The sequence below is a fragment of the Cygnus olor genome, chromosome 12 (assembly GCF_009769625.2).
Source record: "Cygnus olor isolate bCygOlo1 chromosome 12, bCygOlo1.pri.v2, whole genome shotgun sequence".
NCBI classification, from domain to species: domain Eukaryota; kingdom Metazoa; phylum Chordata; class Aves; order Anseriformes; family Anatidae; genus Cygnus; species Cygnus olor.
This window is the reverse complement of record NC_049180.1, coordinates 12,073,010-12,100,482: the sequence shown is the minus strand read 5'-3', so window position 1 is coordinate 12,100,482 and position 27,473 is coordinate 12,073,010. Positions and strand designations below refer to the sequence as shown.

General features: G+C 45.0%; 1 protein-coding gene across 3 annotated transcripts; it reads right to left on the bottom strand.

The window, feature by feature from the left end:
* Window positions 1-622: 622 nt before the first annotated feature.
* NUTF2 (nuclear transport factor 2) lies at window positions 623-26,793 on the bottom strand. Of its 3 annotated transcripts, none has more exons than XM_040571351.1 (5): window positions 26,658-26,793; window positions 16,486-16,610; window positions 13,367-13,438; window positions 8,986-9,084; window positions 623-1,146 (listed from the first exon to the last, which is right to left on the bottom strand). In XM_040571351.1, exons 2-5 carry the CDS (start codon window positions 16,582-16,584, stop codon window positions 1,033-1,035), a joined length of 384 nt encoding a protein of 127 aa, XP_040427285.1. In that variant the 5' UTR covers window positions 16,585-16,610; window positions 26,658-26,793; the 3' UTR covers window positions 623-1,032. The 3 variants fall into 3 exon arrangements, with proteins under 3 accessions (XP_040427285.1, XP_040427287.1, XP_040427286.1); XM_040571353.1 differs by lacking the exon at window positions 26,658-26,793 and adding an exon at window positions 26,083-26,101; XM_040571352.1 differs by lacking the exon at window positions 26,658-26,793 and adding an exon at window positions 25,870-26,018.
* Window positions 26,794-27,473: the final 680 nt, after the last annotated feature.

Genomic DNA, 27,473 nt, shown 5'->3' with positions numbered 1-27,473 from the left:
CTGCCACCTCCAGGGGTAAAGACACATGACAGGCAACCACGTACAAAAAAAAATCCCACACAGCAAATGCAGCACTATCTCCCAGTTCAAACTATAATTAAGGGATAGGAGAAGGGCAACACAGAGCACACACGTGGCCAGAACTTGAGAGCTGGATACAAACTCAAGGAGGACACTAGAGAAGGTATCATCATGCATGATTGCTTATGAGGAAAAATCATCATGCATTTCTGCTTACGAGGAAAACACAAGCTTCTTTAGCTTCGAGGATTAACGTGAGAAATGAAGATTAACTACAGGCTACCACAATTGTCAGCTTTGTGAATTATTTTAGGCTTGTGCATTGGTAAAATAAAACAGATGAGATATGCGATGTAACCTGTCAATCAATGTTAAAACCTGAGCTAGAAGCTTCTGTTGTAACAGCTGCTGAGGAGGAAGGAAAGAAGTTGCATGACCAAGGGAATACCTGAATTGCCTTTGCAGGTAGAACTATCAAAGTGTGCTCAGTTTGAGAGTTTCAGGTTCATAAACATTTCCCAAGGAGGCAGAAAAGGGGCATCCAAACCAAGCAGCAGCAGCATCACATACTTGATATCCAACTCATTAAAACAATTTAAACTGCTAAGAAAATCTCATGGTTTTATTGTGTAACATAGCATTGAAACATCTGAACAAATCAATAACTGGGCTGTACAGGCTGCTGTTCTTTCATTTCTTTGGGTTATAGAGCATCTTGTCAGTACATAAACAACAACCTTTTGCATTATAAATTCTTTCCGAGGCATGCTGGTACAACACAAATTTCTCTTGTCAAATGCAGCTAAGTCTAACTTCCAAACATCATGCACAAGGAACTCATCTAGTGACAATGTAAACTCAGCAGAAGGGCAGGTCACAGGTCTTGCTTGCTCGCGCTCTGCAGTGCTGCAGGTTTGTGTATGATATTTGGAATGTTCCGTGAGTGTGAATAGTATCAGTAAGAGAAGAGGAGGAAAAAAAAAAAAGCACGGGTGCCTCGGGGTCGCCAGCTCAGCCAAAGTTGTGCAATGCTAGCCTGAACATGTCATTGGTGCAAACCCAGGCATCATTGATGTTCTTTAATAGAAATATCTGGTGGAATCCCATGATAGGATCTTCATCAGCCTGTGAAAAGAGAGGAAAAAAAGTTCAAAAAGCTCTTTCTTGAGAAATGTATTCTAAGAGCGATAAGACAACTTAAAAGCTAATGTTAACAGTGATACCACATGCTGTAAGATACCTAGTACCTCAAGAACTACTAACAACCAGAGAGGTTCTGTTCCAAGTTGCTTCCAAACACCTAGTGCCCAATGACACAGAAATCCTGCAATAGGTTGTTAGAGTTTTCTGGAATAATTACAGACTTCTCATTCCGGCAACTTCACAACACCGATAAAGGCATGCCTGCCTCACTGTGTTGAGCTACAAGTTTTTTTTGGACCTTGCCCAGGAACCAAGTGCAAGACTATGCATTTTCAAATTAATTTGGAATTGCTGTAGTTTGGACTGATCACAGAAGGGATTTCCTCTGGAAGTCAATAGCAACAATATTGCCTGAATGATCTTTGTAACGATCGTGGCTTTTGAAATGTTTCCCTGAGCCCCTACAACTGGTGAGCAACATTGTGCTTCCTACACCAGAAACGCCCAGGAACAGCTCAGAGCAAAATAATAGCTATAGCTGCAGTGAGGTGTTAATGAGCACGGTGAAATCTTCCCAGCAGTGCCTCAACTTTTGCCTTCACCAATTCAGCTAGGTGGGTTTAGTGCACTATATTATAGGGCACTATAATACTTACAGGGATTAGGGACTACAAAATGAGAAAATAGTATTATAGGGAGTCTAGTTCTCCCATCTGATGTTTACCGGCCTTCTCAGAGATATGATGCAGGAATTAAAGACTTAATCTGAACAGCTCGGAGGACCTAGCTACAAGCAATCCTCTGATACTGACTATAATGTATTCAATTTAGCATTTTTGGAGGATTTTAAGCATTATTCTTTCAGTGCAACTACTGCAAATTAAGAAAAGGGGGAAAAGCATAAGAAAGTATTGAAAAGCAACACGCAGAGGAACACATGAAATGAACTGTCAAAATGCTGAATGCTTACTCTCAATGCTCTGCTGTCCATCAAGAAAAGCAAATGCAAAAAGACTGAAGAACAAAGGAGACTGCTATAAACAAAATCTTTTAAAATATAAGATTCACATAAATGATAAATTGGCTGTGGAACAAGTCAACTTTGAGGAACAACTTGGTAAGAACAACAACTACATCATGAAGCAGGAAGTCTGCCAGAGCACTGGTAAGATCGAGTGCATGACTGGAGTGTAAAAGGAGCATTCAAATCTATTTCAGAGCAACAACAAAAAATAGTATATGAAATACTGTCAGTATACGCTGACCCATGGAGGAAAACCAAGAAGGGTGCTAGACTAGCTATTGCTTCTCAGGAAAAGTGATACTGAAATCATTACAAGTAATTTTTTTTTTTTGGAAACATCAGCTCAGAGCTCAACAGCTATCAAGGCAAACAGTGTTAGCAGTTATTAGGAAAAGAGGCCAAAGCCCATAATTATGCAACCACGTAAATGCACAGAGCACCCACATACCAAATCTTGCATGCATTATTTATGTTAAAAAAAAGTGGTAGAATAAAGAAAGGCCAGAAAAGGGTAAAAAAAATGATCCAGCTACAAGTTTCTTACTGAAGTAAAGTAAAGTAAGTGTGACTCTCCAGCTTGCAAAAAACTGTGATTGGGTGGGAGAATGGGAAAGATATCAAAGTACTATAAAACTTGCTATAAAACCATGAAGGACAAAGTGAATGAGGAAACTACTTTCCTGCAGCCAAAGAATAAGAAAGCACCAACTAAAGCCAGGAGCATCAGGAAGTTCAAGTATTCAGTTAACAAATTAATGAAAGAAAAATCCCCAAATCAGGCAAGTGCTAATAGAGTCACTGTTCAACTGCCTGATGAACTGGGCAGCCTTTTGTCATGCTGATATATGCTTTCTTTTGCATTAGGCAGAGGCTCCATAGTAATCAGCACAACGTGAACACAGCAATTGTGTTGGATTAGCCTAGCCATCTATCTAGTTCAATAGCATGTAAGACAGCAGTCACGCCAATTATTTCAGGGGAATTGCCATCACCATTAGATCTGCCCAGAAAGATGCTTGCCTATCCATCCTGAAGAGGTGGCCTGTGCACAGAAACCTGGGGGTTTGTGTCATTTCTAGCTTCTCCTAGGTATCAAACACCACTTAAATCCTAGTAAGGTCTCACTACTACTTGATAGTTTATACTGGACACAAAGGAATCTTTAAGAAAACTGAGTAGCATCAGAAGGCTGTGCATTAAAGTTTGAAATACAACTTTGTAAAGCACTTTTTTAATGCTATCCCTTTGGACTAAGCCAGAATGAGTTCACGTTCATTTCAGCTCCCTTCCAATGGTTTCATTTAAACCACTAGAGAATCTTACCAGCTTGAACCTACTTTTAATTACAACTATTAATAAGCATTTAGCATACTCCCAGTTGCCCTCTGGCCTCTTTCTATTAGGTCACCAAGGCATCTACTAGAGGTTGCCCAAGTAGTTTTCACCAAATGTGAATGTGCTCGTTACAAACGTGAGTGTACATTAAAAATGTACCTCTGCAAAAACAGATCACTGACACTCTGCTTTTAGGGTAGGTTTCCTCAGTGTGTGCTAAGTGCAGCTGCACCTCATCTGCTAGTGCTTTGGCTTGACAGGAGTTTCATCCTTCCTTATGTAATTCAAGACTGGACATATGAAAAAATTTTAAAACAGTTCTTCCCCAAACCCTTGCTGTTCTACATATGGCCACCTCCCACAGTGAAGTCACAGAATAGAGGAGCAATGTTCTCTAAAACAAGAAAATCCTAGACTACACTTAAATGCAAATGAAATTTATAGTATGTATTCAGAATTTTGGGAATAGACTACTAACACGTAAGCAAAGACCCACACTCAAGATACTTGAGACGCTCTAGAAGGGATCAAATAATCCATGCCCATTTGGGATCTTCATCACAGCTCGAACAGCCTCACTGAAACTCTTTACCCTTACTTTTCACTCCAAATTCAGTGGTGTCCGACTCAGAATTTGCATTCCAGATGTGAGCACAGGCTTTAAACACAGAGGCTTTATTTTCCATACAAAGTTTTCCTTTATGTAGTTTCAATTCTTTCATGACAACTTGGAATTAAAAACAAAAATCACAGAATCAGATAGGAAGACTTCTGGTTTCCCATCTAGCCTCCCGCTTATAGCAGGACTGCCAGCAGCACTCCATTAGCTACGGCTTTCTCTAGCAGCCTTCCAAGCCTCCAAGAACTTCACAATGTGTCCAGGCAACACTTCTCTGGGTTTTGCTGTTCTGAAGAGAAAGTTCTCCCTTGTGTCCAATCTGAACCTCCCAAGCTGTGGTTTGCTATCACTGTCCCTTGTTACACTGTCTGGCACCACCAATAGTTTGCCTTCAGGTTGCTGGAGATACTCAACTACCAGGCGGTAGTGGAAGTACTGAACTACTTTCCATGTACACTGCAGGTGTATTATCCTTAGCCACCTCCTCTCCAGGCTCACCAAGCTGTCAAATACTGCTAATCTTGGCAGCTTTCTGACCTCTCCCAGTTTTCCTACAGCCCTGCTGGCCTTGAGGCCCACAACTGTAGAAAGTCCTCAACTTATAGAGCCATTAGTCATAGAGTATTACAAACTACAAACTACTCTACCTTGTAATCCAAGTTTAGCTGAAAAAACACTATTGAGCAATAGTAGAACAAACGCAACTTTCCTCCTCATCTGGGAAGAGAGAATTTTACTTTCCTTTCACCATCACCCCACCGAAACCATTGATTAAAGTGCATACTTGCAGCTATCTTTATCTCAAAGGGGAGACTAGTGACTAAAGATAACAGGTTCTTTCAGATGTTAAGCCTCATTTAACAGGCTTTAAAGCAATGCTTTAAGCATCCACCATGCATTACAAAAACATCCCGTAGTTTGGGTTGCAAATTTCCTTTCCCTTTTAAGACCAAGAAACACCACATAACAATTAGTTATCACAATTAATTCTGCAACAAACACTTCAAAATTCACACTTGGGTAGAGCTGCAGATTTTCCACATTGCTCTGAGAATGTGCAAACCACAGCCATGCTTCTCAGCCACCACGAGCTTAATTGACAGAAGAGCGAGAAGAAAGCTCCTTACTCAACCAGGACAGCGAGGACTGCAGGGAACAGAGGTAAGGCAGAGGTTAAACGTTGTGGAGGGCTAGCCTGAAGACTTCGTTGGTGCACACCCAGGCACCTTGCAAGTTTTTCAACAAAAAGGTTTGGTGGAAGCCTAGAACCTGGTCATCATCTGCCTGAGCATGACAGGAGGAGAAATAAGTTACCAGGTGAAGCAGACTGAAAACATGGGGTAATACTCCGGATGAACATTGGTGAACTAGCACCACACCAAGTGACAATCACTCCTGAAGGCTTAAACTGATGCTTACTCTTCCTAGTTAAGTAAGGATGCACATAGCCAGACAATGAACAGCAATAAGAATTGATGAGAACAGAATTAGAATAAGCAGAGGTACATTTATTATCCCTCCACATAAGGATTAACAGCATTACCACCTATCCCAATGTTCATTGAAGAGGATCTCACATGTTTACTTGAAAATGTTTTTCAATGAAAAAACATTTACTGAAAAAACAGTTACTGTACTGTTTCTGCCAGTGACGTCTCACTCAGAGACATCATTCACCCTCCTCAAGTGCTCTACTACACTCTGAAGTCTCCTAGAAGCTGTTGTAACTTCCACTTGAGGGGACTGACATCTGTTCCAGAAGGTATGTTGCATTTTTACAGGTCATATTGGTAATAGCTTGCAGGGCTGTAGACTGGAAAAGCACAGAGGCAGATACACATCCTGGCTTTGTCATGGGGCAGTTATGATTTCAATTGACTAGTTACATCACTCTCCAAAAAGGGGAGACCAAAGGATTAAAAAAAATTGCAGGTCTTCTTAAGCATAATGCTGTGGTAAGGAAAAGCATTTGACAATAGTAGTCCTTGGCCCTGTTATTTCTTCAGAACCATTCTCGTATAGCTAGAAGAGCTGAGGCTTTGTGACAATTTGTAACAGCTCACCCCACACTATATGCAGGGGAATATAAGGTTTTACTTCAAGTATTCTGTTTTTTTTCCCCCCACTAAAACCAAACAAGATCAAAATACAATGGCTTAAGAAAGAAGTGCCAAAGATGCACACAGCTCAATTAAGAAGGAGTTTCGCTCTGAACTTTTTGGATGAACAATTTAATCAATTGAGGCCTCTGAAAACACAAGCATCATGCCAAGAATGACTTTTTAGAAACTGCATGTTACAGGTACTTTAGCCTAATTACTTTCTTGTATTACTCTACTAAAAACATTATGCAAGCTCCTTCACTACAGAATACAAGGCAGGTTTCACAAATAGAGAATTCCAAAGCGTACACATTAATTGTACTGAGCTTTCAAGAATTTGGCTCAGTCACATGAATAGGATAACTATTCAAAGTAAGTGGGGCTCATCCCTTCAAGCCCTGAGGGTTGTTCCTGAAAGTCCTCTTCCTTGGGCAAATTTTTCTACTTTTCCTTTAAACAACGGAATTAGAGCTGTGAAGAACAGACACACCATTAAGAAGGTTACCTTTAAATAAAGCTAAGTATCCAGCTCCGCGTTTCTGTGCTACAGCATATCCTGTTCAACCCAATCTGGAGATGGGTTGAGTTACTTACCAACTCTAGTCAGTTACTTACCAAACCCCATTGTTCTGTCACTTTTATCACATCTAAAACAGCACTAAGATGTGCTAAAACGATTGCTAACATATGTACAAGCACAAGAAAAAGCATTCACTAACTACGACAGCTAGGTTCATGTACTGGCAGAAGTGGTTACTATACACATGCTAGAGACTTGCTGAATATTTCATTTGTCCATTTGTAACAATGAGTAGCACACAAGGCAGAAGCAAAAACTCCAAATATTTGGACTTTCTGGACACTTCCTCAGTGAGGAGCAGCATTTCCAAGCACTGTACTATACTTTTTAAAGCTAAGATGAAGAATGGAGAAAAAGCGATGCTTCTCCTAATATAAAAATCACAAACAAGCTGGATTTGATAGTGACAATAAGCATATAATCAATCCAGTATGTTCTTTCCAAGTAACTAGATGCACTATCATACAATCTCTGAATTATTCAGGTATGGCTCAACAAGCTGAAGTTATTCAGAGTATAAAAACAGCACAGTAAGAAACACTACTCCAAGAATTGCTATTTGTGAAAAGCTCTGACTGCATCTACCATCCTAATGGCTGTACTAAAGGATGATAAAACCCAAACTTTTAAGAAACTGCATTTGTTGCCTAGCATTCAACACAAATCACTGCTGCAAGCTGTCACCTGCTCGGTGATTATACAATGACCTTAAAAACATGACTGTGCATAACCAAATGCAGCTGTCACTGGCCCAAGACATTGGCTCAAAAGAAGTCTTGGTTGCATCACCAAGTTTTGTGCACACCCAGGAGTCAGACAGATGAGATCAGCATGTCTGACCTCACACCTGCCCTGCAATTCAGTGCTTTGTGGCCACACATGGCTGTCACTACTCACTGGAGAATGTACGTGCAAGCAGGAGCGAGCAACAAGAAAGCTGGAATCCAACTTGCAGCTTGGAAGCAGGAGCAACTTTAATGAGAGCCAAAGCTATCTATGTTAGGCTTAGAAGTGGATGCCCCCCCCAACTAAATGAAGGGGACCAGCTAAGCACGCAGATTCAAACTTTCGGTCCTATTTTCGCTTAGTTAATTGTACATTTGGAGGAAGTCTGAACGCTTTGATACCAGAAGTGACATTGAGAGTTAACATAAGAAAGGAAGCCTAAGTAGCTATTTTAAGAGAAACTTGGTCCAAAGTAACTTTAAAGGTTGGATGACTTTGGAGTCCTGACTTGACAGCATGGCTGGACCAAACCCTGACAAAACTAACTCTGAAAAATATAACTATGACGATTTCATGCTTTTTGAATAAACACTGCCCGCTGTGTGCAAGTTCTGCCTACAAGTGACTTTACATACAGAAGGGGTTTTTTTGGTTGTTCGTATACAGATTCCAGGACTTCTTTCATTAAAGAGTCTCATTAACTTACAGGTCTATAGCCCTGGTATATTAAAATGTAACATTTCCTCAGAAGAGCAGGAGACTGAGTAACTTCATGTAGTTCAGTTCCATAATTTAAGCAGCAATGTCACCATACCGCAGCCTGAAATATATTCCGACTTCTTCACAAGAAGCAAGAAGTGTTTGAGCTCAGAGGCAACATTCCAATGTTGAACTGGTTTTGAATACAAACCAGTGTATTGGACTACATTAACGCCAGGACTGTATTCTTGTGTCTTAAGATAATTAAGATAAATGAAAAGCCGGGTCTTACTGAAGGGTTGTCAACTAACAAAACACATTAATTGAGCTGTGATTTAGTATATGTTACATCAAAGAGAACGTTAAACTAGGTGTGCTTCTGTTGTCCAAAAACACTTGGACACTTAAATGTAACTGAGGACACTAAAATCTTACTGCAGAGTAAGGAAAAAATTGACTTTGCTTAGCCTATATATTTGTGTGCATAGTAAAAACCACGTTAACTTGCTGGACATGAACAAATGACTGCCAAATTACAGGTGCTTTTACCTGCTGCTAGTTATCTGAAGAGACAAGCAGTTATTCAACAACCTTGAACAGAAGAATGACATCCCAGTGCAAGCTTACCAGAATTCCTTCCCCACCCAAGAAGTTTCTTTTCAGAAATTAGACGATTTAGTATCCTGCAAAAATTTAAGACATATGCATTTGTTACCCTTTAATGGAAAGAGTTTACCTTAAGCTGTCCAACTACCATACTGAGTATACAGCTGTCAGGTGTAGGTTGGTGGTCTTGTGCTGTGATGCTGTGTTGTATTTTTTGGAAAGGGAGGCTCTATAATGAAAAGAGAGCAAAATAAAGAATGGAGTCATTGCACTATTTAACTTGCAAAACAAATCCAACATTATGAAGTATTAGACTATTTTAGTAGTACTACATGGAGAGTTGTTGCAACTCAACAACAACACTAAGCTGGGTTGGATCACAACAGTTCAGTATTTTTAAAGCACCAAAATACATGAAATATGTTACCATATACATTAAGTAGTGCCTTTTCCTAGTCTAATTATACAGCGTTAAGAGCTCCAGTTCATCTACAAGCAGGAAGATCATATGACGAAGGCAGAAATTTTCTCTGCTCAGAACAGTGTTGAAAGAGTATATGACCTAAGAACTCCCACTTCGCTTCTTCCTTATAGTGGCTATAAATAGAAAGGAGTGGTGTTTGACCAAGAACCAGTGGTTGAGATTTGAGTTCCTCACATCCACTTTTCCATTTGACTCTTTCCTTGATAATAGATAGCATCAGAGGGGAACCAAAACAGTAACTGGCAACACCTTTGCCATTTTCCAGGCAAGAGTGAAGAAGAGCAGGGGAGCAAGAGCACACATTTGCGGAAAAAAAGCTTCCCATGTTCATGTAGCAGCTACAAAAGCATGTCTGGAGTCAAGAGTGCAAGTTACACACCTATGAAAACATCAGACAGTGTGGAGCGATCCTTCTTTTTCATCTCAGGCCACATTCACATTCCAACCACTGATGACTCCAAGTAGCAAACATCGGATATCTAGGGGATCTCAGAGTACTGTCACACGAACATAAGCTCAGCACCATTCTATCAGAAGTTGGATTAGTGCTGGATGCCGTAGGAGTGCCATTTTGGCACAGATGGAGCTCTGAGGGGTCACGTGGCTGTCGCCCAGCGCTGCACAGGATACAGTGGTTTAAACCTGCAGGATGCACTTTGACTTTGCTCCATTTTCCTGAAAACTTGCTACGACAGACCCAAGCAAGCACTTTGACAAGTTCTGCATTACCCTCTAGTGGAAAGCCTCAACTTCCTAGAAGGCCTAGACATAGGAACAGGAGTTGAAAAAGTGCTACTATCAAGGATGTGGAGAGCAGACTTGGCCCTACAAGTATAAGGCTTCACGAAGAATACCAGGAAGCTAAACCCTTGGCTAACAAAGAACACAAAACGGTGGAAGGATCAGGACCCAGGGAAACAAAGTAAGCGTACAGAGCAGCCCTCTAACCACAGAGTGACAGGATTCAAGAACACTCCTGAATAAAGCCTGCAGTGTTTCTTCTTGGCTGGGACAGTAATTCCCAACTTACCATGAACTGAAAAGAATGAGCCAACTGGTTTGTAGCTTCCAGCAGAGTATTTTCCAGGGTTACCATCCTGAACTTGAACACGCAATGCGTGTGCCCAGCCTGCACAAGCGTAGGCTAGGACGTTGCACACCTTTCCTTTGACAAGTGACAGTACTATGAAACCTAGTCTCACCTCTTCACAACAGCTACCTGCTGAGCAAGTCCTGCAAGAAAAGTCTCTTGAAAAGGCAGAGAGGTGAGCGGGAATGAACGCGGCTGTACCCAGAACCCAGCTTCCAGCATTACAAGATGACTGGGAGGTGAGACTGGGAGGAGAAGATGGAGGAAGGAAAAGGCTTCAAACTCAGGAGCCCCCCCAAAAGGGGGGTATGAAACCAAAAAGGAGGCCAGGGAAGATGCTGCCTGTTTCAAATACCTGGCTGTCCCATTTTGAGAAAAGGGCCCCAACGGCTGGCCAGTCAAACGAGCTATTCCTCCTGATATACAGGGGTGGAAATCCCACTCTAGGATAAGCTGATAGGAAAGATCACTGATTAAGATAAAGGAAAACTACCTCAGATGGATGGTTGCTTGTGGATACCCATCTGTACTGAAAGGAAGGATTTCTTTACATGCAGAGTACAATAAATGTGGCTGACAGGTGAAAAGCCAGAACAAGCAAAGCTTTTAGTGTCCTTTGAGAACTTGTCTGGACTTTCACTACCAGAACTGTAGAACCTTCCTTTTAAGTCAGCTAAGAGAAATTTTGCAAGAATACAGGGTTTTTTTTGCACTTCTGGCAAAGACTGCTCAACATTTTAGCAGACTAAGCTTGTTTCTCATGCCTCCTGCTATCTCCTCTAGAGCAGCCATCCTTGGCTTTCTCTGATGGACCTAGCAGTGCTGAGACTACTTCCTGCAGTATCCTGCAAACATCACCCTGCCTTCTGAGCTGCTCATCCTGAGACAGAAGCCTACAACATCCAATAAGCTAAATCCAAGACTACCTTATTGACTGGCAGAGATTCTGTATAAGTTTGATTAACGTGGGATGCCCAAACTGTAGCAGGATTCTGCCTCCAAGAGATGTGAAGAGATCTCAACAAGCACTGAAGTAGGTCTGGAAACGTTCCATCATCCAAGCTACCTGTCCCGGCCTCTTCCCAGGTCCAAGAACTCCTAGAACTAAAGGCTTATCAAACACTCAAGCCAAAACAGGCTGCCCCCCCAAAATGAGAACAGGCACTCTATTTGAAATAACTCCTCAACCCAGCACCCATTAAGACAGAAGGAATGAGTGTCAGCTCCCGCTCTGTAAACTGTAAAAAGGGTACAGGTGCACTAGTGCTGCCAAAGCATTGTCTCTGCAACCTCACCCAACTGTACTAGCAACACCTGGCAGAGCAGACTGAAAAGCTGCCACAGCATTGCTGTTACACAGCGGAAATCTTGCTGTAAAAGAAAATCCTGCCTCTTGATGCTTGAAAACAAGACTGCAGAAGTACAAAAGAATTCCAGTACCAAACTTTCAGTGACCTGCTCAACATGCTCAGACACTCCAGAAGCACGAAGTAGGTGAACACATTAGGTTAAAACAGCAAACAAAACCCAAGTAGCTCAGCACTGTCAGAGCTATGCTGAAAGACATTAGAGTTGGAGTAACACGCTACCGTCCCATAACAAGCCACAGCAGTGGAAGGGCATGCAATAATCATACTGCCTTTCTTCCTTACTTTAAGCAGATTGACGTCGTCAGACAAACTTTCCTCGAGGCAAAGAATTATGCCTCCACTGTGCAACAAGCACACAAATCCAGAAAGAACAACTTGCACCACAGACAGGGAAGACAAAGATGAAACAACACTCTGGTGGGAAACAGGCTGTATCTGCACTGGGCCAGATCCAATGCAGTAGTCCAAGATGCTGTGGCCAAGCAAATATTTAGTTGGTTGGGTGTCTAAATGGCTGGTAGCCCAGTGATCTAAGAAACACTTACTAAACAAGCAAGTAACTCTGGAGCTTGAGTTCTCACATCTCATCTAGAACAGAATAGGTGCAAGCTGTGCTTGAGGTGTGTGGTATTCTTAAAGGCAATGCAGGCATCTAAATCACAGATCCATGGGCAAATTTCAGCCTTCACAGTTAAGGATACCATGGACGAAAGCAGTGATTCCACAACACGGGCACTTGTCTTGTTGCATAGTTAGTGCTCGCAGGTAACAGACTTCCTTCTCAAAGTGCAAAAGAGTTAGCCTGAAACTATGCCACATTCTGTCCGATATACCACGCTCTGAGCGGAATGTCAGAGGAGCTACAAAGCATACGCTCCACAGATCTTGTGGGAGAAACTTTCAGGTCGCACGACAGCTTGTAAGTACACCAATTTTTATAAGAGGGATGAATTTTCTCTAAAAGACAAAGCTTGGAGAAGTTTAACTAAAACAGGGAAAATTTCAGTCTCTATACATCAAGAAGTTTCCTCTGACTTGAAGGGGAACAAGTGGCTTCAAAGTGCTGAACCACAACTATCATATCTGAATAGGTGAGGAATGCTTTATTGAACCTAGATTCTTCACTACAGAACTTATTTGAAGCTTATGTATTCGAAAACAAAAAACTCCCTGCAGTAATGTGTTTAGCCCTCACCACAGGCAGATCCACACATGTCTGCTGTACTACTTCCTGAACATGCTTAAAATGTAACAAAAAACACCCTTCATTACTCCAGATCAAGAGATCAGCTTATGAACTATTTTTAATTAATAATGTCAAATGAAGTTGCAATCACAAAATAACCTTGCAAACTAAACGAGTCAACTAACATCCTACCATTAGAGCACCAATAGAACACCCCACTACATAGAATTAAACCACAAGAAATGTTTTTTGGAGATATAAGCTGGAAGCACAAATTAAAATTCGATTTAACTGCCAGTCTAAATCAAAGTTTCAGAGGTAACTAATTTACAGTCTTCAGGACTATCTCCCCAAACATTCAGTAGAGGATTACAGACTTACAGAGAGTTTTTCAACAATGGCTGCTTTGCCCTGGAACTGCTGTCCTTCCCACGTAAGGCATGACGCATCAATCTGGGGGGAAAAGAAAAAAAATTCATCAGCTTGCTTAGGGTAACTTTTAAGCAATCTTGATAACAGTCCTTGCTTACTGGCCAGGTATCCTCAGAATCTAGCTATTCAGAAACTACCTCAGAAATAGAAGCCACAAAGAACAACTGAAAGAGTTTAGAATAATCTACTAGAAATTAAGGACATTAAGTTTCATTATCATGATTCTACCAGCAAAAAAGTCCCTGCCTTTGGATCAAAGTTAGCTTTCAGAAGAAAATCTAAAGGTATGGATGCAAGTCAAGCACAGAGAAAAATATATGAAGAAATATGACAAGGACTTGTACCATCAAGCTTTTTCAACTAAGGTACCAACTTGCATATCCTACTCACACCCAGAAAAGTAGAATGTGCCTGTAAAGGTTTTCTAACAGACTGCCCTGTGTGGCATGCAAAGATTGAGATGCTTCAGTCTACCTGCTCTTCCACTGTATGAGGGAGGACACACAGAGCATGCTATGTTGGATGCAACAGCAACAGGCAAAAAAATTTATATTCATTTTAGGATACTTCCTTTAAACCAGAATCACAGTATCCTAACCTCACACCAACATGATCTCTGCCTTCCCAAGTCCAGTTTCAAACCCCGGCAAACAGAATTAAGTTTTGAACTCGGGGGAAACCATTTGAAGTCTGGCAGCTGCCATTTCCAAACAGCACCTTCACCCTCTTCCTGATAGCCCAAGTTCTTTTTCAGCCTGTCACAGGTAGCTTGTTCCTTCCACATCTTTTGAGTTTAAAGACCTCAAGAAACACAGTTCTTGTCTCTTCCCTATCCAATCTTCAAATCTCACCGAAGCTGAGACATGAATCTCATGTCTCAGCAGAAAATGGCAGGCTCTAAAGAACTCCATTTGTATGCTGCGGTAGATTCTCCAACCCTTGTTTTTGATCTACACCGCACAAAAAAGCCACTTCCTTCAGGCAAGCGTGCTGAGCCTGCACAACACAGTCACACCCATTCTAAAAAAGCTTCTGGTCTTCACTGTATCATCGGGAACAACATGGTGCAGCAAGAGCCAAAAGAACAAAGCTGGGACCGGGAGCAAGAGCATGAAGCATCTCGGGGTCACAGATGCAATTGAATGCAGGCCAGTGAAGATCCCTTGAGCACAGCTTTCTCCTAAGCCCAGACACGCCCCTTTTAGAGGAAAATGGACTAAATCTAGATTGCGTAAACCAGTCAGTTGACAAGAGCATCTGGCTGACATCACTTGCATCTTGCATGACCCTTGACAAGCAAGGTGTTGGTACCAGGGAATGAGGCTACTCTCTCAAGCATTCCAATTATAAGCCTCAAATATGGAAAGCCATAAAGGAAGAGGAACCCCAGAACCCGCCTTACTGAATCCACTTCAGCAAATAGCAGGTAAGCGCTCTGTGGTGCAGGACCCTTCTGGTGTTTCAAAGAGCAGCAGAAGACAGATGAAGTTGGTGAGGGAAACAAGCTCTGAAACTGCAACTTCACGCTGTACCTAATTAATCTCTCTGCTATCGGTCACCTCCAAGGCCACTTGCTTTATCAATAATCTGAGAGCAACTGCTTCAAGAACAAAAAGCATCTCCTACCCCAAAACCCCTACAGACGAGAAAACAACATCAAGAGTTAAGAAAATATTTCACTATAAGGAGCCACGCGCCCAAAGGAGAGCAAAGAAGTCACTACAGCATTTTCTGCAAAACAACTGCAGGGAAATAACTGCAAAACAATACAGAAACTTAGTACTCCATTTAACTCCAGCAACGTTTAGCTACACAAAACAGGGTCCCATCCTCCATGGATTACAGACTCCACAAAACTGTCCATTGTCCATAGGTACCTCCACTGAATGATGAAAGGTACAAAAGCCCCGAGGGTAGAAAAAGCACTTCATTGCATGCGATGGCCATGTTTCCAGAATTAATAGGTCTGTACTTGTTACCAGTCTAAGGATTTAAAGTGTTTTGGTAATGGCATGACAGGAACTGCTTACTGACTTCATATTTAGAGCTGTGGATTAAAGTGTGGCTTCCGGTTTTTCCTGCTTTATGGGCTCTGTTCACAGCTTCTTGGTCAAAACAAGGCAGCAGCCTAGCAGATAGCAAATACTTAAGAATCCAAAGAGTAAATGCTACCTGTGCTTGTGGAGACTGCTGAGGTGTAGGGAGGAGCATCAGATGGTGCTCCTGCAACAGCTTCAAACCTCCAGGGATTGGTGAAACTTCGTATGATTCATCGAGCAAGGGTCAGAAAAACAGGACATGCTGCTAGATGGCTTGTAAGACTTGAGTGTCTTGCTGAAACAGCTCAGCCACCCAGCAGCATTCCTCACCAGTAGCAATCAAACTCCATATGCAGAGCACTTTACATATTCTGGAGGCGTCTTCCTCCAAAGCTAAAAGCTGATGCTTCTCAGGCCTTTTAGTTACAGGCTTTAATTTTGGAAACAAAGTCTGTTTTGCCCCATATGAGGGGCAAAACAAATCAATTATTGAAGTAGTTTAAACAGAGCTTAAGTTTAAACCAAGTTTAAATATTTCAACTGAATTTAAAAATTTAAATTCAAGTTACCTTTATGAGGATTAATACAGCATGAGATCCAAGAAACACCCGCAAGTGCTGCTAAACACAGGGCAGGACTCAGAAATCATATCCCACTTGAAGTGAAGAGGGATCCAAGCAAATCCGAGACTGTAAATTAATGGCAAACTAAGTCTAGCACATTTGCTGTGACAAAACATTGTCACAAGGTAGCCTCCAGCCTCTCACACTGCAAAGTCTGTCTACAGCCAACCAAGGCTTTTATGAGCCTGACTGCCTATAGACGAGGCATACAGAGCTCAAAATAGAAAGTAAATGTGTAAGAAATGAAAAAAAAACAGGTTCAGCAAGTGCAGTTGCACTGACTGATATTCTGGAGTCAGGATAAAACCCACTGTCCCATCCTATGTATTCCCACACATCAAAATAGGGAAATTGAGGCAGACAGTGGGAGAGGGGCCCTGCCCCCCCCCCTTTTCTAGATACTTACATATATTGCTCCTAATTGAGTCCTGTCTGCATCAAAAAGCTGGTAGTAATGTTGTATGAAGCTGGACCCAATCTGCTCCCAGATAGGCTTGTCTCCCATTCTGAATCCTCACTCAAAGCCAGCGACTGTAAAACAAAACAAGAAATCAGAAGGATCACACAAATCAGCAAGACACTTGGCTGGCGTACTAAGCAAAAGTGAGCACAGACCATCTCAGCTGGCCAAAATTTTCCTTTAGAAGACATAGGACAATCATCTCCTCTGTATCCTGGACTTCTGAGAAATAAAACTCTTGGATACTAAGTGGTTTAACTTAGAGCATTTGGTGATTTCAAGAGCTATTTCAGTGAAAGGTCACAACCCACATACAGCAGTGGAGAACAAGAACCAAGATGAGTAAGTGTTACCGCCTCATATACACATATTTCAAAAGTGACACCGTCTGAAAAAGTTGGCTAGCTCCTGCTTTCCGACTTGATCTCATTTACTGTAACCAACTGAAGTGTTAATAAGGACAGATTGTAAGTGGCTTACATCACTTGATTTACCTATTCAGCCCCTCATGCGTTCCACCATCCACAGGTCCCTCTAAGGAAGCGTCCTTTCAGCGGCAGACAATAGGAGTTCACTCACTTCCACTAGCTATCTGCATAACACAAGCTTACTTTCAGACCTGCTTTCCTCTTGCATGCTGTCGCTACGGCTGAAGCATACTCCACGTTTATCTTTGAACCTGTAGCACTTTCAAGACATGGTGGTAAAATATTAAGAGTTATCCAAACTAAACGAACATCCCTTGCAACTAAAAGCTGACGGCCTGATTGTTCCCAGCTCTCCACAGCTGAGCTATACTGGGTGTGCCACTCCTCCAGGCTCCACCAAGAGCCACCTCTCACATCAATTGATTTCTTCTTAGACTGCAGCAGTTAGCAAGCTATTTAAGGAGTCCAGCCCCCCCAGGGACGCTACCCGGCTTTGTTAGCATTGATTGGCTTTCCTCACCTCTTTTTTTCCTGAAGCCATATGTAGGATGGGTCCCTGCATTCACCTGGCAAGAGACTCTGCAGTTCCCAATGAACGTAGTAGAAATACAAAGGTACCAGACTTGTGAACATGAGTCCCGCTGTTTTAGAGGATTAAGCATACAACATGTGCAGCAGACCAAGCAGGCTCAGGTCTAGAAATCATCATGCAAGATCAGTGCAGCTCTACCAGTCTGTTATTTGTTTCAAGAAAGTACGTGCATTGTTTTCTTTATCCTGATACCTCTCTAGAAGAGAAAACACCACATTGCATTAAGATCCGAGTTTACTTTAAACAAAGTAAGCTACACTGGCTAAACATCAAGATTTCCCAGCCTCTGTCCCGTTTTGCGATACCTGACGAGGAACCCCCGAGCTACACGTCTGTATTGCACTGCAAGTCTCAAAAGCATCCCAGCCATGAGATTCTGTTTTAGGACACAAGACACAGTGCTTATTGTGGCTTCCTTCTACGGTTAATCACTGCCACCTGCTTAAAATTTGTCAAATCCCTAACAGAAGCAAAAAACACTCATGGTACCTCCACAGCAAGCATTAGCTGTGCAGTGAGACAAGAAAGCTCTTATGTTTTAGGCTTTTGACTGTTTCAACTTTACTCATGCGAGCTCAAGCTGAAGGAGTTTTACCCACCACAGTCACTCCACTAGGAAAAAAAAATCACAAGTTTACAAACGAACAGGTTGTGCTGATTGCATTCCACGATTGCCACACAGCAGCCTCACCTGAGCAGAGGCAGAAATCAAACTTCAGCCTGCATTAAGAGGTTTACACTGAAAGAAAACCTCCGTAAAGTCACTTCCTTGATTTCAAACAGCCTTCATCCCACCCTCCAGAAGATTCACCAGAAGCCCCCGGCACAGGACAGATCCAGGCTGTGCCTGCGCAGTGCCAGCACGATTTGCCAACACATCCCCCCAGCTGCAGCAAAGATTTCCCAAACAGCAGAGCTGCTGAGGTCCCTCAGTCCTGCACTTGGACAAGCCTGCTAGGTTTTAAGAGTGCCCCAAATAATCCCACTGGAACTACATCAGCACGAGCTCCTTGCACTGGCCCTTTAGCTCTCCCTACAACCAGTAATCACCCAAGCACGCAGTACTGGACTCTCACTACACACTTGTCAGGGCAGGCCTTGCAGATACCCACACGCCTTGCAGAAGAAAGCCCAGGATCCAGAATTGCAGGCAAGTCTGAGGACTGTTGTGGGCTCAAGCATTCCTGCTTTGTCATTTCCCTGTCCCCGCTCCGGCACAACAGCCTCCCTCTGATGAATTCTTAATGTGCCACAGGCTAGGATTTCTATCTTTTGCTGTCGCAACAGCCTGCTTACCATCCTGTGTCCCCTAATACCATCCCTTCTACACCGCGGATCACACGAGAAGAAAAAATAGCATCTAAGCAAAGTCCTAGGGATTGCTTTCAGCTTGCTGGTAGCTGAGAGCCCGGTGTGCCGTCCTGCTTTTGTTCCACGGGAGCCAGAGATGCATCCATGCCCACCGCGTGCCAGGGACCAGGCCTGGGGAACACAACCAGAACTGGAGAGATCACCTCAGCCACAGACAGCAGCAGCAGCACCTCTATGTACCTCTGCTCCCGTTTCCTCACCTTCATCTCATGCCCAAGCCTCCGATGGGTCTTACAGGCAGAAGATGAACCCTGACAGAGCAACTTGTAGCCTGTGCTAATCCACGTCCCAGCAAGGGGACACAAGCTGGGAGCTCCACGGAGCAGCAGTCCCTGGCACAGCCCCAGGTCTTTGCAACACACACTTACCGGAGAGAGGAGGAAAGCCTGGATCGCGTACGAGCGTGCCAGCCTGCCGTCTCCCTCCCAGTTCCTGCAGAAGTTTTCTGAAGTCCTCACTGCACTTCTCCCCTGGACGTTGTGCTGCTAGAGAGGACTCCCACGACTTGCTCGGAAAACCGGGAGTACTGGTATTTAGTTTTTAAGCCTGCTGATTGCATTCCTGACCTGAAGGTACCTACAGGTCCGTAGCTCGCAATGGCAGGGTGGTAGCTGCGGTACAACAAACAGCCCAAGTGAAAAACACTTCTACTCAGATTCTGCGGCCCAGCACTGCTTCAGCTCCACCCCATGAATTTAGGTAAGTATCAGACATCTCTCCTAAACATTCAAACGCAAATCTAGTTAAACAGCCACGCACCTAACATTGAGATGACCTAGTAAATAGCAAACCACCAGCTTCTTCTGAAATTAAAAAAAAACGTTCTTCTGAAGCTAAAAAAAAGTCACTCTTTCAAAGTGAATCTTTTCCCCACACACGATACACATTCACCTTAAAAGCTCTGCAATCACACAAACCTAAGATCAGTTGCATGCTAGCCCTGCATCTCCTTTAGGCCCAGAGACTTCCAGCTCCTCAAGGCACAACAGCCTCATGCAAGCACCAGATGCCTTCTGTTCAATCCTGAAACTGAGAAAGCCTTTAAGACTGGCAGAAATTAAGGGATTTGAATTTTAAATATAGAAAGTAGTATTATGGTTTCTAAAACTAAAATTAGCACGCATGTTTGCCACCTCCTTCTTAAAAGGGGGTATTTGTATTTTGGTAGGTAAAATGACATGAAATAAATTAGTCTAAGTTGGACAAGTCACAATGTTGATTTTGTCAGAGAAGCAAGAACTGAACTCAGAAAATACTACTGAAATCAATAACCCTCTATTTTATAACCTTTTTTTTTTCCTCCCTGTGCCATTCATGTATGGTTACATGATTTTCTTTAATACACTCAACTCTCCCCCAAAATGCTTATTTTCCTCTTCCAATTTGTCACTATTCCTTAGTGGCAGCTTATGTGTTCTGCACACGGAGTTCAGAGAAAACACACAAGATAGGGATGATCTGTGCCACCAAGCCCAGTCCCTTCAGTGAGATACAATCTTTTACCTTTACCAGGCTGTTTTAGTCAGGTATGGAATATACTTGCATCGCAGAGACGGCTTTCCATGTCCGCTCCAAAGCGAGGAAGAATGAGCACGCTCTGATGCCGTCACGCAGGCAGATGACAGCTCAACCAGATCTACCCATAGGTCACTCAAAGTTTGCTTATGGGGGCGAGAGCACTCAATTAATATTAAAACCAGACAAAGAAATGGTTTCAAGTAAGCTAGGAAGCACCTCAGATGGAGCATCACCTGTCCTTTTAAAGGCACCTGCTGAAGGTTACCACTGCATAAGAATATTATTGGATATTCTACCTTAAATCCCCATGGAAAAAGGAGATAGTTTCATTAAGCTAACTTTTTTCCTCTTTGTCACTTCAAGCCAAGCCTACTTCATCGCACCCACTTAGGGATGTCACAGCCCATTTGATTAACAGCTCCTTTCCAGAAGCTCGGCAGCGAAGCCACCAGTCCGCTTCACTGGAGTGTAATACTTTAACTCACATTACTTGGTAAATTTCCTGGAATCTGCTCGTATTATAGAATTTATCCCCACCTCCAACACCAGCCAGCAGTCAGTGTTCAAACTGAAACCCAATGCAGCGCACAGAAGTTGCAGCTGCCAGCAGCTTTCCCTCCCATGGGTACGTGCCGACACTGCAGAACTCTATCCCTGCTCTACCGGGGACTTCTCAGCCAGGTCTGCACCGAGTTTTCCTTTGCCGGGTCACACCCTGACATCCTCAAGCACCAACTCCTGCCCTCTGCACGTCCCGCCACGCTCCCTACGACTCCTGGCTGACGCGGCACCAGGCACATCCCCAGCGTCCTTGTCCCAGAGCCAGCACAAGGCTCAGCCCGGCACCGCCACATCCCTGACCCCACAACAAAGCTCCTGCATTCAGCATCGGGAATTCATACCTACACCACGTGAGACTTCCCAGTCCGCCGTGACACCAGCCCTTCCTAAATGGAAAGCCACCCCCAACAGGAAAGGGGCTTCCAAAAGGCCCCACCACGGTGGCATCACTGCCCCGTGCTTCTCTTGCTGCTCAGCCTCACCAAACCATCCAAGCTACGCTACCCCACATCCCAAAGCCTCCATCCCCTTCCCCCTTGGGCTGCTCCAGCTCGTTATGTCCTGCGCCACCGGCCATCCTGCTCCAGGAGAGAGACCAGAGCCTGAACTGACCTGGGCCCCACCTGCTCTGGCATGGGGCAGACAGCACCGTACCAAGTGAAGCTGCACGACCCAGCACCTGCTGGAAACAAAGAAGGTGTGAGGCAGAGGGGGACTGGAAGAGAAAGGAGACTTCACATGGGCCGCAGGCAACCTGGAATTTTACTAAGGTCACGTTGGCCCCAGGCAGAAGCCCACAAGACACAGAAATAGAGGGTCTTTGTCACTGCCTGTCACAGCCCAGGTGTTCATACCGACGCTCATCCCTCCTCCTTCTCCGCCTTGACTCGGGGCATGAGCGATCAGGATGAACACACCGAGACTGCCCACAGCACAGTCCTTAAGGGAACCATTGCTGCAAAAGGTCTGGCTGAAAACTCTTCCCACTGCTGCCTTAACAAGAAGCCACGGAGCAACCTGGAGGTGACTCCGTCAGCACGCTGCAGCGCCAAGTCCATCCTTCTCCTCAAGCGGCATCACCAGAGCTACTCGGAGGCGTGCCTCGGGGAAAAGCCACCTCTTTACTTTGGCACCTGTTGACAGACAAACCATCAGATCGCCTTCCCTGAAGCGCAGAAGCACCAGAAACACCTGGAGAAGGTGGCCTGTCATCGCATCTCTGCCGTATGGAGAAAGACCAAATTCTTGTCCCAAGCAGCGGTGGCGTTCACTGCATTATCAGAGCAGGCCATATGTAAGCTGACTGCTATCAATCAACACACTTAGGTCTTCTTGAATTCAAGCCTGGCATGCCGGCATTTCTGTAAGAACCATACGTTTTCCAAAAATGGCAATGAAAACTAGTATTTAGAGTAATATGTATTTAGTATTTGTGAGCACTAATGAGTAATATCCTTCAGCAATTAACACTGTAAGGTGGACAAGGAAACTACAAGGAATCAAAGAACAACCAGCACGAGCAAATAAGCTCAGGAAAGCCCTCCTGATCCGCAGAAAATCAAAAAAGACGATTTAAAGAGAGCAGCCTCAAACCAATACTCTAACATGCTGCTGGAGAGGGAAAATATCACCATCTCCCACCCAGTTTCCGAGTATGACTACGCTACCTCCCTAAGTGATCCGAGCACAAAAACCGCACAGCACTGCGCCAAAGTTAAGCTCTAAGACGGGATTCAAGCTGAAGCACAGCACACTGGCGGGCTGTTTGCTGGAAGATGAGAAGATCAGCGTACCAACAGCGCACCGATGCTCCCCTTAATGGGTGCTATTGGTCCAGAGGCACTTGTGGAGCCATGGCAAACGTCCCCCAGAGCATCAGCTGCTGCACCCTTCGCTACTGATTAACAGAAGCAAATCCGGACAATGGAAGAACTCGCAGTTGTTTCGGTTCCTAGTGCACATGCACCTACCACCACACGCGTAGTTTTGATGGCTCAGATGAAAGAGTGAGAATCTTTATGCTGCTGGAGAAAAAAAGTAAATAGTCTTCCTGCTATTTCTCCCTCAGTCTCTTTTCTATTGCCACTAAAACACACAAAGCCACGAGTTTCTCCTGTGCACGCTTTCTAGGAACACAACAGAACCGGTATCACAGGATTAATGGTCTCTCAAACAGGTAAATCATCTAATACCTACACCAAGAATCCTTTGATAGCAGATTATCTGCCTCTAGCAAAGACATACACTGTCAACAGAAGAAACTAAGCAAATTACCATAGAATCACTGAATAATTCGGGTTGTAAGGGACTTCAGGAGCTCCAGCCTCCAGCTCAAAGCAGATTCAGCTAGACCAGTCCAGGTCACCCACACCTTTTTATCCACTTTGATCAAAAAAATGATTGAGACCACATAACCTCTGGGGGAAATCTGTTTAGCTGCTTGACTGTCCTGCGGAAAAAGCCTCCCCGAGGTCCAACCAGAATCCCCTTGCTTCAGCTTCTGCCCCTTGCGTCCAGCACATGCCTTGGTGAGAAGCCCAGCTCCATTTTCCCGATGCGCATCCTTTGGGTAGCAGAAGGCTAGGGCTAAGCCCCCTCAGGCTCTCTCTTCCCCACACAAAGAAAGCTCGGGGCAGGCAGAACGCAGGGGTGATGAAATGGGGGCACTGACACGGAGACACCACCCGTTACCAGTCACTGACCTTACAGGCGCTCCATCACTTTGAGAAATTCCAGCTTAGCAGCTGTCAACATTTCTTAGTTTGAAAACCATTTAAAATTTCCAGTCAAGGTGCAAACTTGAAGGAAAAAATAAAAACAGTTCTCTTAGGTATGTTCTGCCATCGTCTGCACAGCAGCTGATTGATCCACAGAGGTTAAAAATCTGAAAATGACTGCTCCAGGCCAATCAAACTACTGACTTGAAACAGGCTTTCACCTTGTAATTGCTATGGGCTGCACCATGCAAGAAATTCCATTATGCTAAATAAGCTTTCAGGTCTAGAAATAATTAAGGCTGGGTATGTGCACAGCAGAAAGATGGAAAGGGAGAACGGAGAAGAGTGACATGGAGCAGACATTTTCCTTATGAAAAATATGGAAAATTGACATTCCACTTCTCAGTCTTTCTTTTTTCTTCTCCTCCAACTTCATCAAAACAAATTAATGCAGGAATTATACCAACCTGAAGTATATTGCTTTGTTTACAGCTGTTTGCAAGCGCAGGGCTACTTAGATTACTAAACAAAACACATGGCAAGACTCTGGAAAAACTTTTGGTTTGACACTCACCCTATCCGCAACCTGACAACCCAACAGTCAAAGCATCAGCCTAGGTAACTTGAAATTATTTATTATTGGCTTACCTGATTATGTATAAAATAATGTTTTACTGTTAAGTCAGAACAACACATCTGGCAATTTTTCACAATATTCTTGAGGCAATCCAGGAACCGAATTCAAGTTTACAAGGCTGAAGTTGCTCCTCTTTTCCCCAGGAGGAGCTCAATCAAGCCTGGCCAGCTTTAAGGTACGGAAGGAGGCATGGGGGGAGCAACACAGCTGAACCGCATTTTTCTTTACCTTACAGGCAGACCAATGTAACATTTAGTCTCCTAGAAAGAGCAGACTATCAGATATTTCTATCTATCCATGACTGTTATGACAGCTGTTTCAGGTTAAGAGAAAACTATTTTTTAAGTTACAGAAGCAGAGATTCCATGTTTCGGTCACAAACCATTTTTCTGTAGCAAATAATTGAAATTCCATAAGGTTTATTTGTGTACAGAAAGATTCTGCAGCAAAATAATATTCAGCATTCACTTTTATTCTAGATAGATCTTCTACCAAGAACTGCAATTTGAGCCTTGCAAGTTTTCTTACTGTTTGCAGCTGAAGTTTGGCACATTTAAAAGCAATCAGTTGTATGCTTGTTCAAGTAGCCAGCTGTGTGAGTAACAGCCCTGAACTAGATAGCACAAAGGTGCTCGCCCCTTAAAATCACAGCTCCACGTACTTTGGTGTGGTGCTAAATGCAAGAGGACCTAGATAACTTCGCATTATATTACCCCATTTTAGGTTTAGCCAAAACTTTCCTTTCTTATTGATTGACAGCAGTCAAAACATGGAAAAAAATCTCCATCATGCTTTATTATCAAAAATCTTTTCACATGTGAGTATGGCTTGTTAAGCCTCACCTCCACATGAACAGTCTTGGATTTTTAGTTAAACTCCAGGTTTGCAACATACACCTGGAAGAAAGACAAGAGAGAAAAATACAAGACCCAGAACTTTTTGTGCGGTATCTGCCTACCTACCTCACGCTTCAAAACCCACGTTTTTACTCTTCTTTGCTTCCTTTTTCTCCTACAAGCTCACAACAGCTCCTACTTCCAGACACTGGGTATGTAGGCACACAGTTTGGTCACGCACAAATACTAAAGCTGTCTGGGATGCTCCAGTATTTGGGAGTTTAAAAACAACAACGAAATCATACTTAAGAGCATTATCAGCACTTAGCAGATACTGTAATGCCAACACAAAACATACTCTATGCCACTAACTACTCCACTAACTGCTACACTCCTATTATTGAGGACAGAGACCAAAGAAATCCCAGCAGAGAGCCGCAGGAAGTCGTCGGAATTTTCACTTTTCCGAAAAACTAACGTTAAAGCAAATAAGTTTCAACTCACCTACTGCAGAACTTGCAATGCTTTAGGGAGGAACATGAAATGACAGTTGGGAGTCTGGCTGGAAAACAGTTAAGTGGTACAAAAGCGAGCCAAGACGTATTTCAAAACAGATGTGTCGCTGACAATGACGGTACATACAGTCATTTCTCTAGTTCCGCATACTAACCTGTGAAACGCCTTTTTTTCCCCCTGTCGCTACCAAAAGTTGAAAGTCACCAAGCGACTGCAGAAAGCACCGCCTGAGCGCAGCTCCTCGCAGAGGAGGAACCAAAAGAGGCGTTAACCTGAGAGGGCGGCTGGCTAAGGGATGAGATTCAACTTCCAAGCAGCAGCTCCGCAGCCGGTTCCTGCTCGCCTCGGAGCATTTACCTGTATTTACCTGCGCTTTCTTCCGGCCGGGCTGCAACACCGGAGGCACTGCACGGCCCCCGCGTGAAACGCACGGCCCCCGGGGAAGCGAGGGAGCTGAGGAAGGACGAAGGGCTGCGGCGAGCCCGGGACACGGCGCTCGGCCCCCTCACAGCCCCTCCCTTCCCTCCCTCACGCCCCGCGTTCCGGCACCGCTCGGGAGCCGGAGGCGGCGACGGGAAGCGGCAGAAGGCAAACGGGCTGCCGGGCGCTGCCCGGAACAGGCGAACGGAAGGAACCGGGGGGGGGGCCAGCGGGGCGCCGAGCGCCCGCCCCGGGCTCCTCGCTGCCTGCCGGCGGGGCGCGGACGCGCGGCGGCCGTTACCGGCGGAACCCCCCCAGCCGCCCCCCCCCCCCCCCGCTCCCCTGAATGAGCCCCCCCCCGGGCAGCTCCCGCCCGCCCCCACCCGCCCGGCACCGGGCCGCGGCCGCCGCCCCTCCGAGCTCCGCGCCTCAAAGACGGGGAAGGTCAGGGCTGGCCCCGGCCGCGGCCCGGGAGCGCCCCGCCGGCCCCGGCCCGGCCCCGCCGCCGCCCCCCGCACTCACCCCGCGGCTCCCACTATGGCGGCGGCGGCGGCGGCCCCGTGCGCGGCGCGAACCCCCTCAGCTTCTCTCGCCCGCGCTCCCCGCCCCGCCCCGGCCCCGCCCCGCGGCACGCCGGGACGGCGAGTCCGGCCGGCCGCTGCGGAGCGCGCTGGGGAGGGGCGGGAAGGACTACAAGTCCCGGCGTGCCCCGCGCCGCCGCCCGCGGGAGCTCATTTGAATGAAAGGAAGGAGACCGCGCGGCGCTGGGCCCGCGGGCGGGGCCCCGGAGCACTGTGGGATAGTGGCGGAGCGCGGGGGAGGGGGCGCTCTGCCCCTCCCGTGAGGGAGCGGGCAGGAGCCCCAGGGAGAGGGGGGCTGCGCCTCCCGAAGTTCAGCCAGTGCCCCTGACAAAAGCTGTACCACAAAAACAGACCTGAATAAAGGCCCAGCTCGCTTCTGGGGAAAGAAGTTGGGGCAGGAGTTGTGGGGTGGTCCAAAAATGACTTTAAATAGGTGGTGCCAAGCAGGTGGCTGTTCCGCCGGACACTGACTCAGTCACACACCACAGCAGCAGCAGGGAGGCTCACAGAGGTGCGCAACAATTCATGACCTGGCAGTTCAGGTTATGGGACAGCCCGAAAAGCAGCTCAGCCGCTGTCCTGTGCCAACCCATGAGCACTGGCCCAGCTCCGGAGGCTCCCAGCTCTGCCTACAAACCTGTGTGCTGCCCGTCTGCTGCTTTGAGGCAGCGTTGGGGATGTGTCCTTAATACGTCCGCCTGGGCTTGCTGCTGAAGGCTGAGGAAATCAGAAAGGAGACTGAAGGTGGCCAGCACTG

Coding starts and splice junctions, on each gene's coding strand:
- NUTF2 (XM_040571351.1), bottom strand. CDS start 16,584: ATGGGAGACAAGCCTATCTGGGAGCAGATTGGGTCCAGCTTCATACAA. Junction 9,085..13,366: donor CCATTGTTGAAAAACTCTCT/GTAAGTCTGTAA, acceptor TTTTCATTATAG/AGCCTCCCTTTCCAAAAAAT. Junction 1,147..8,985: donor TGGTAGTTGGACAGCTTAAG/GTAAACTCTTTC, acceptor CTCTTTTCACAG/GCTGATGAAGATCCTATCAT.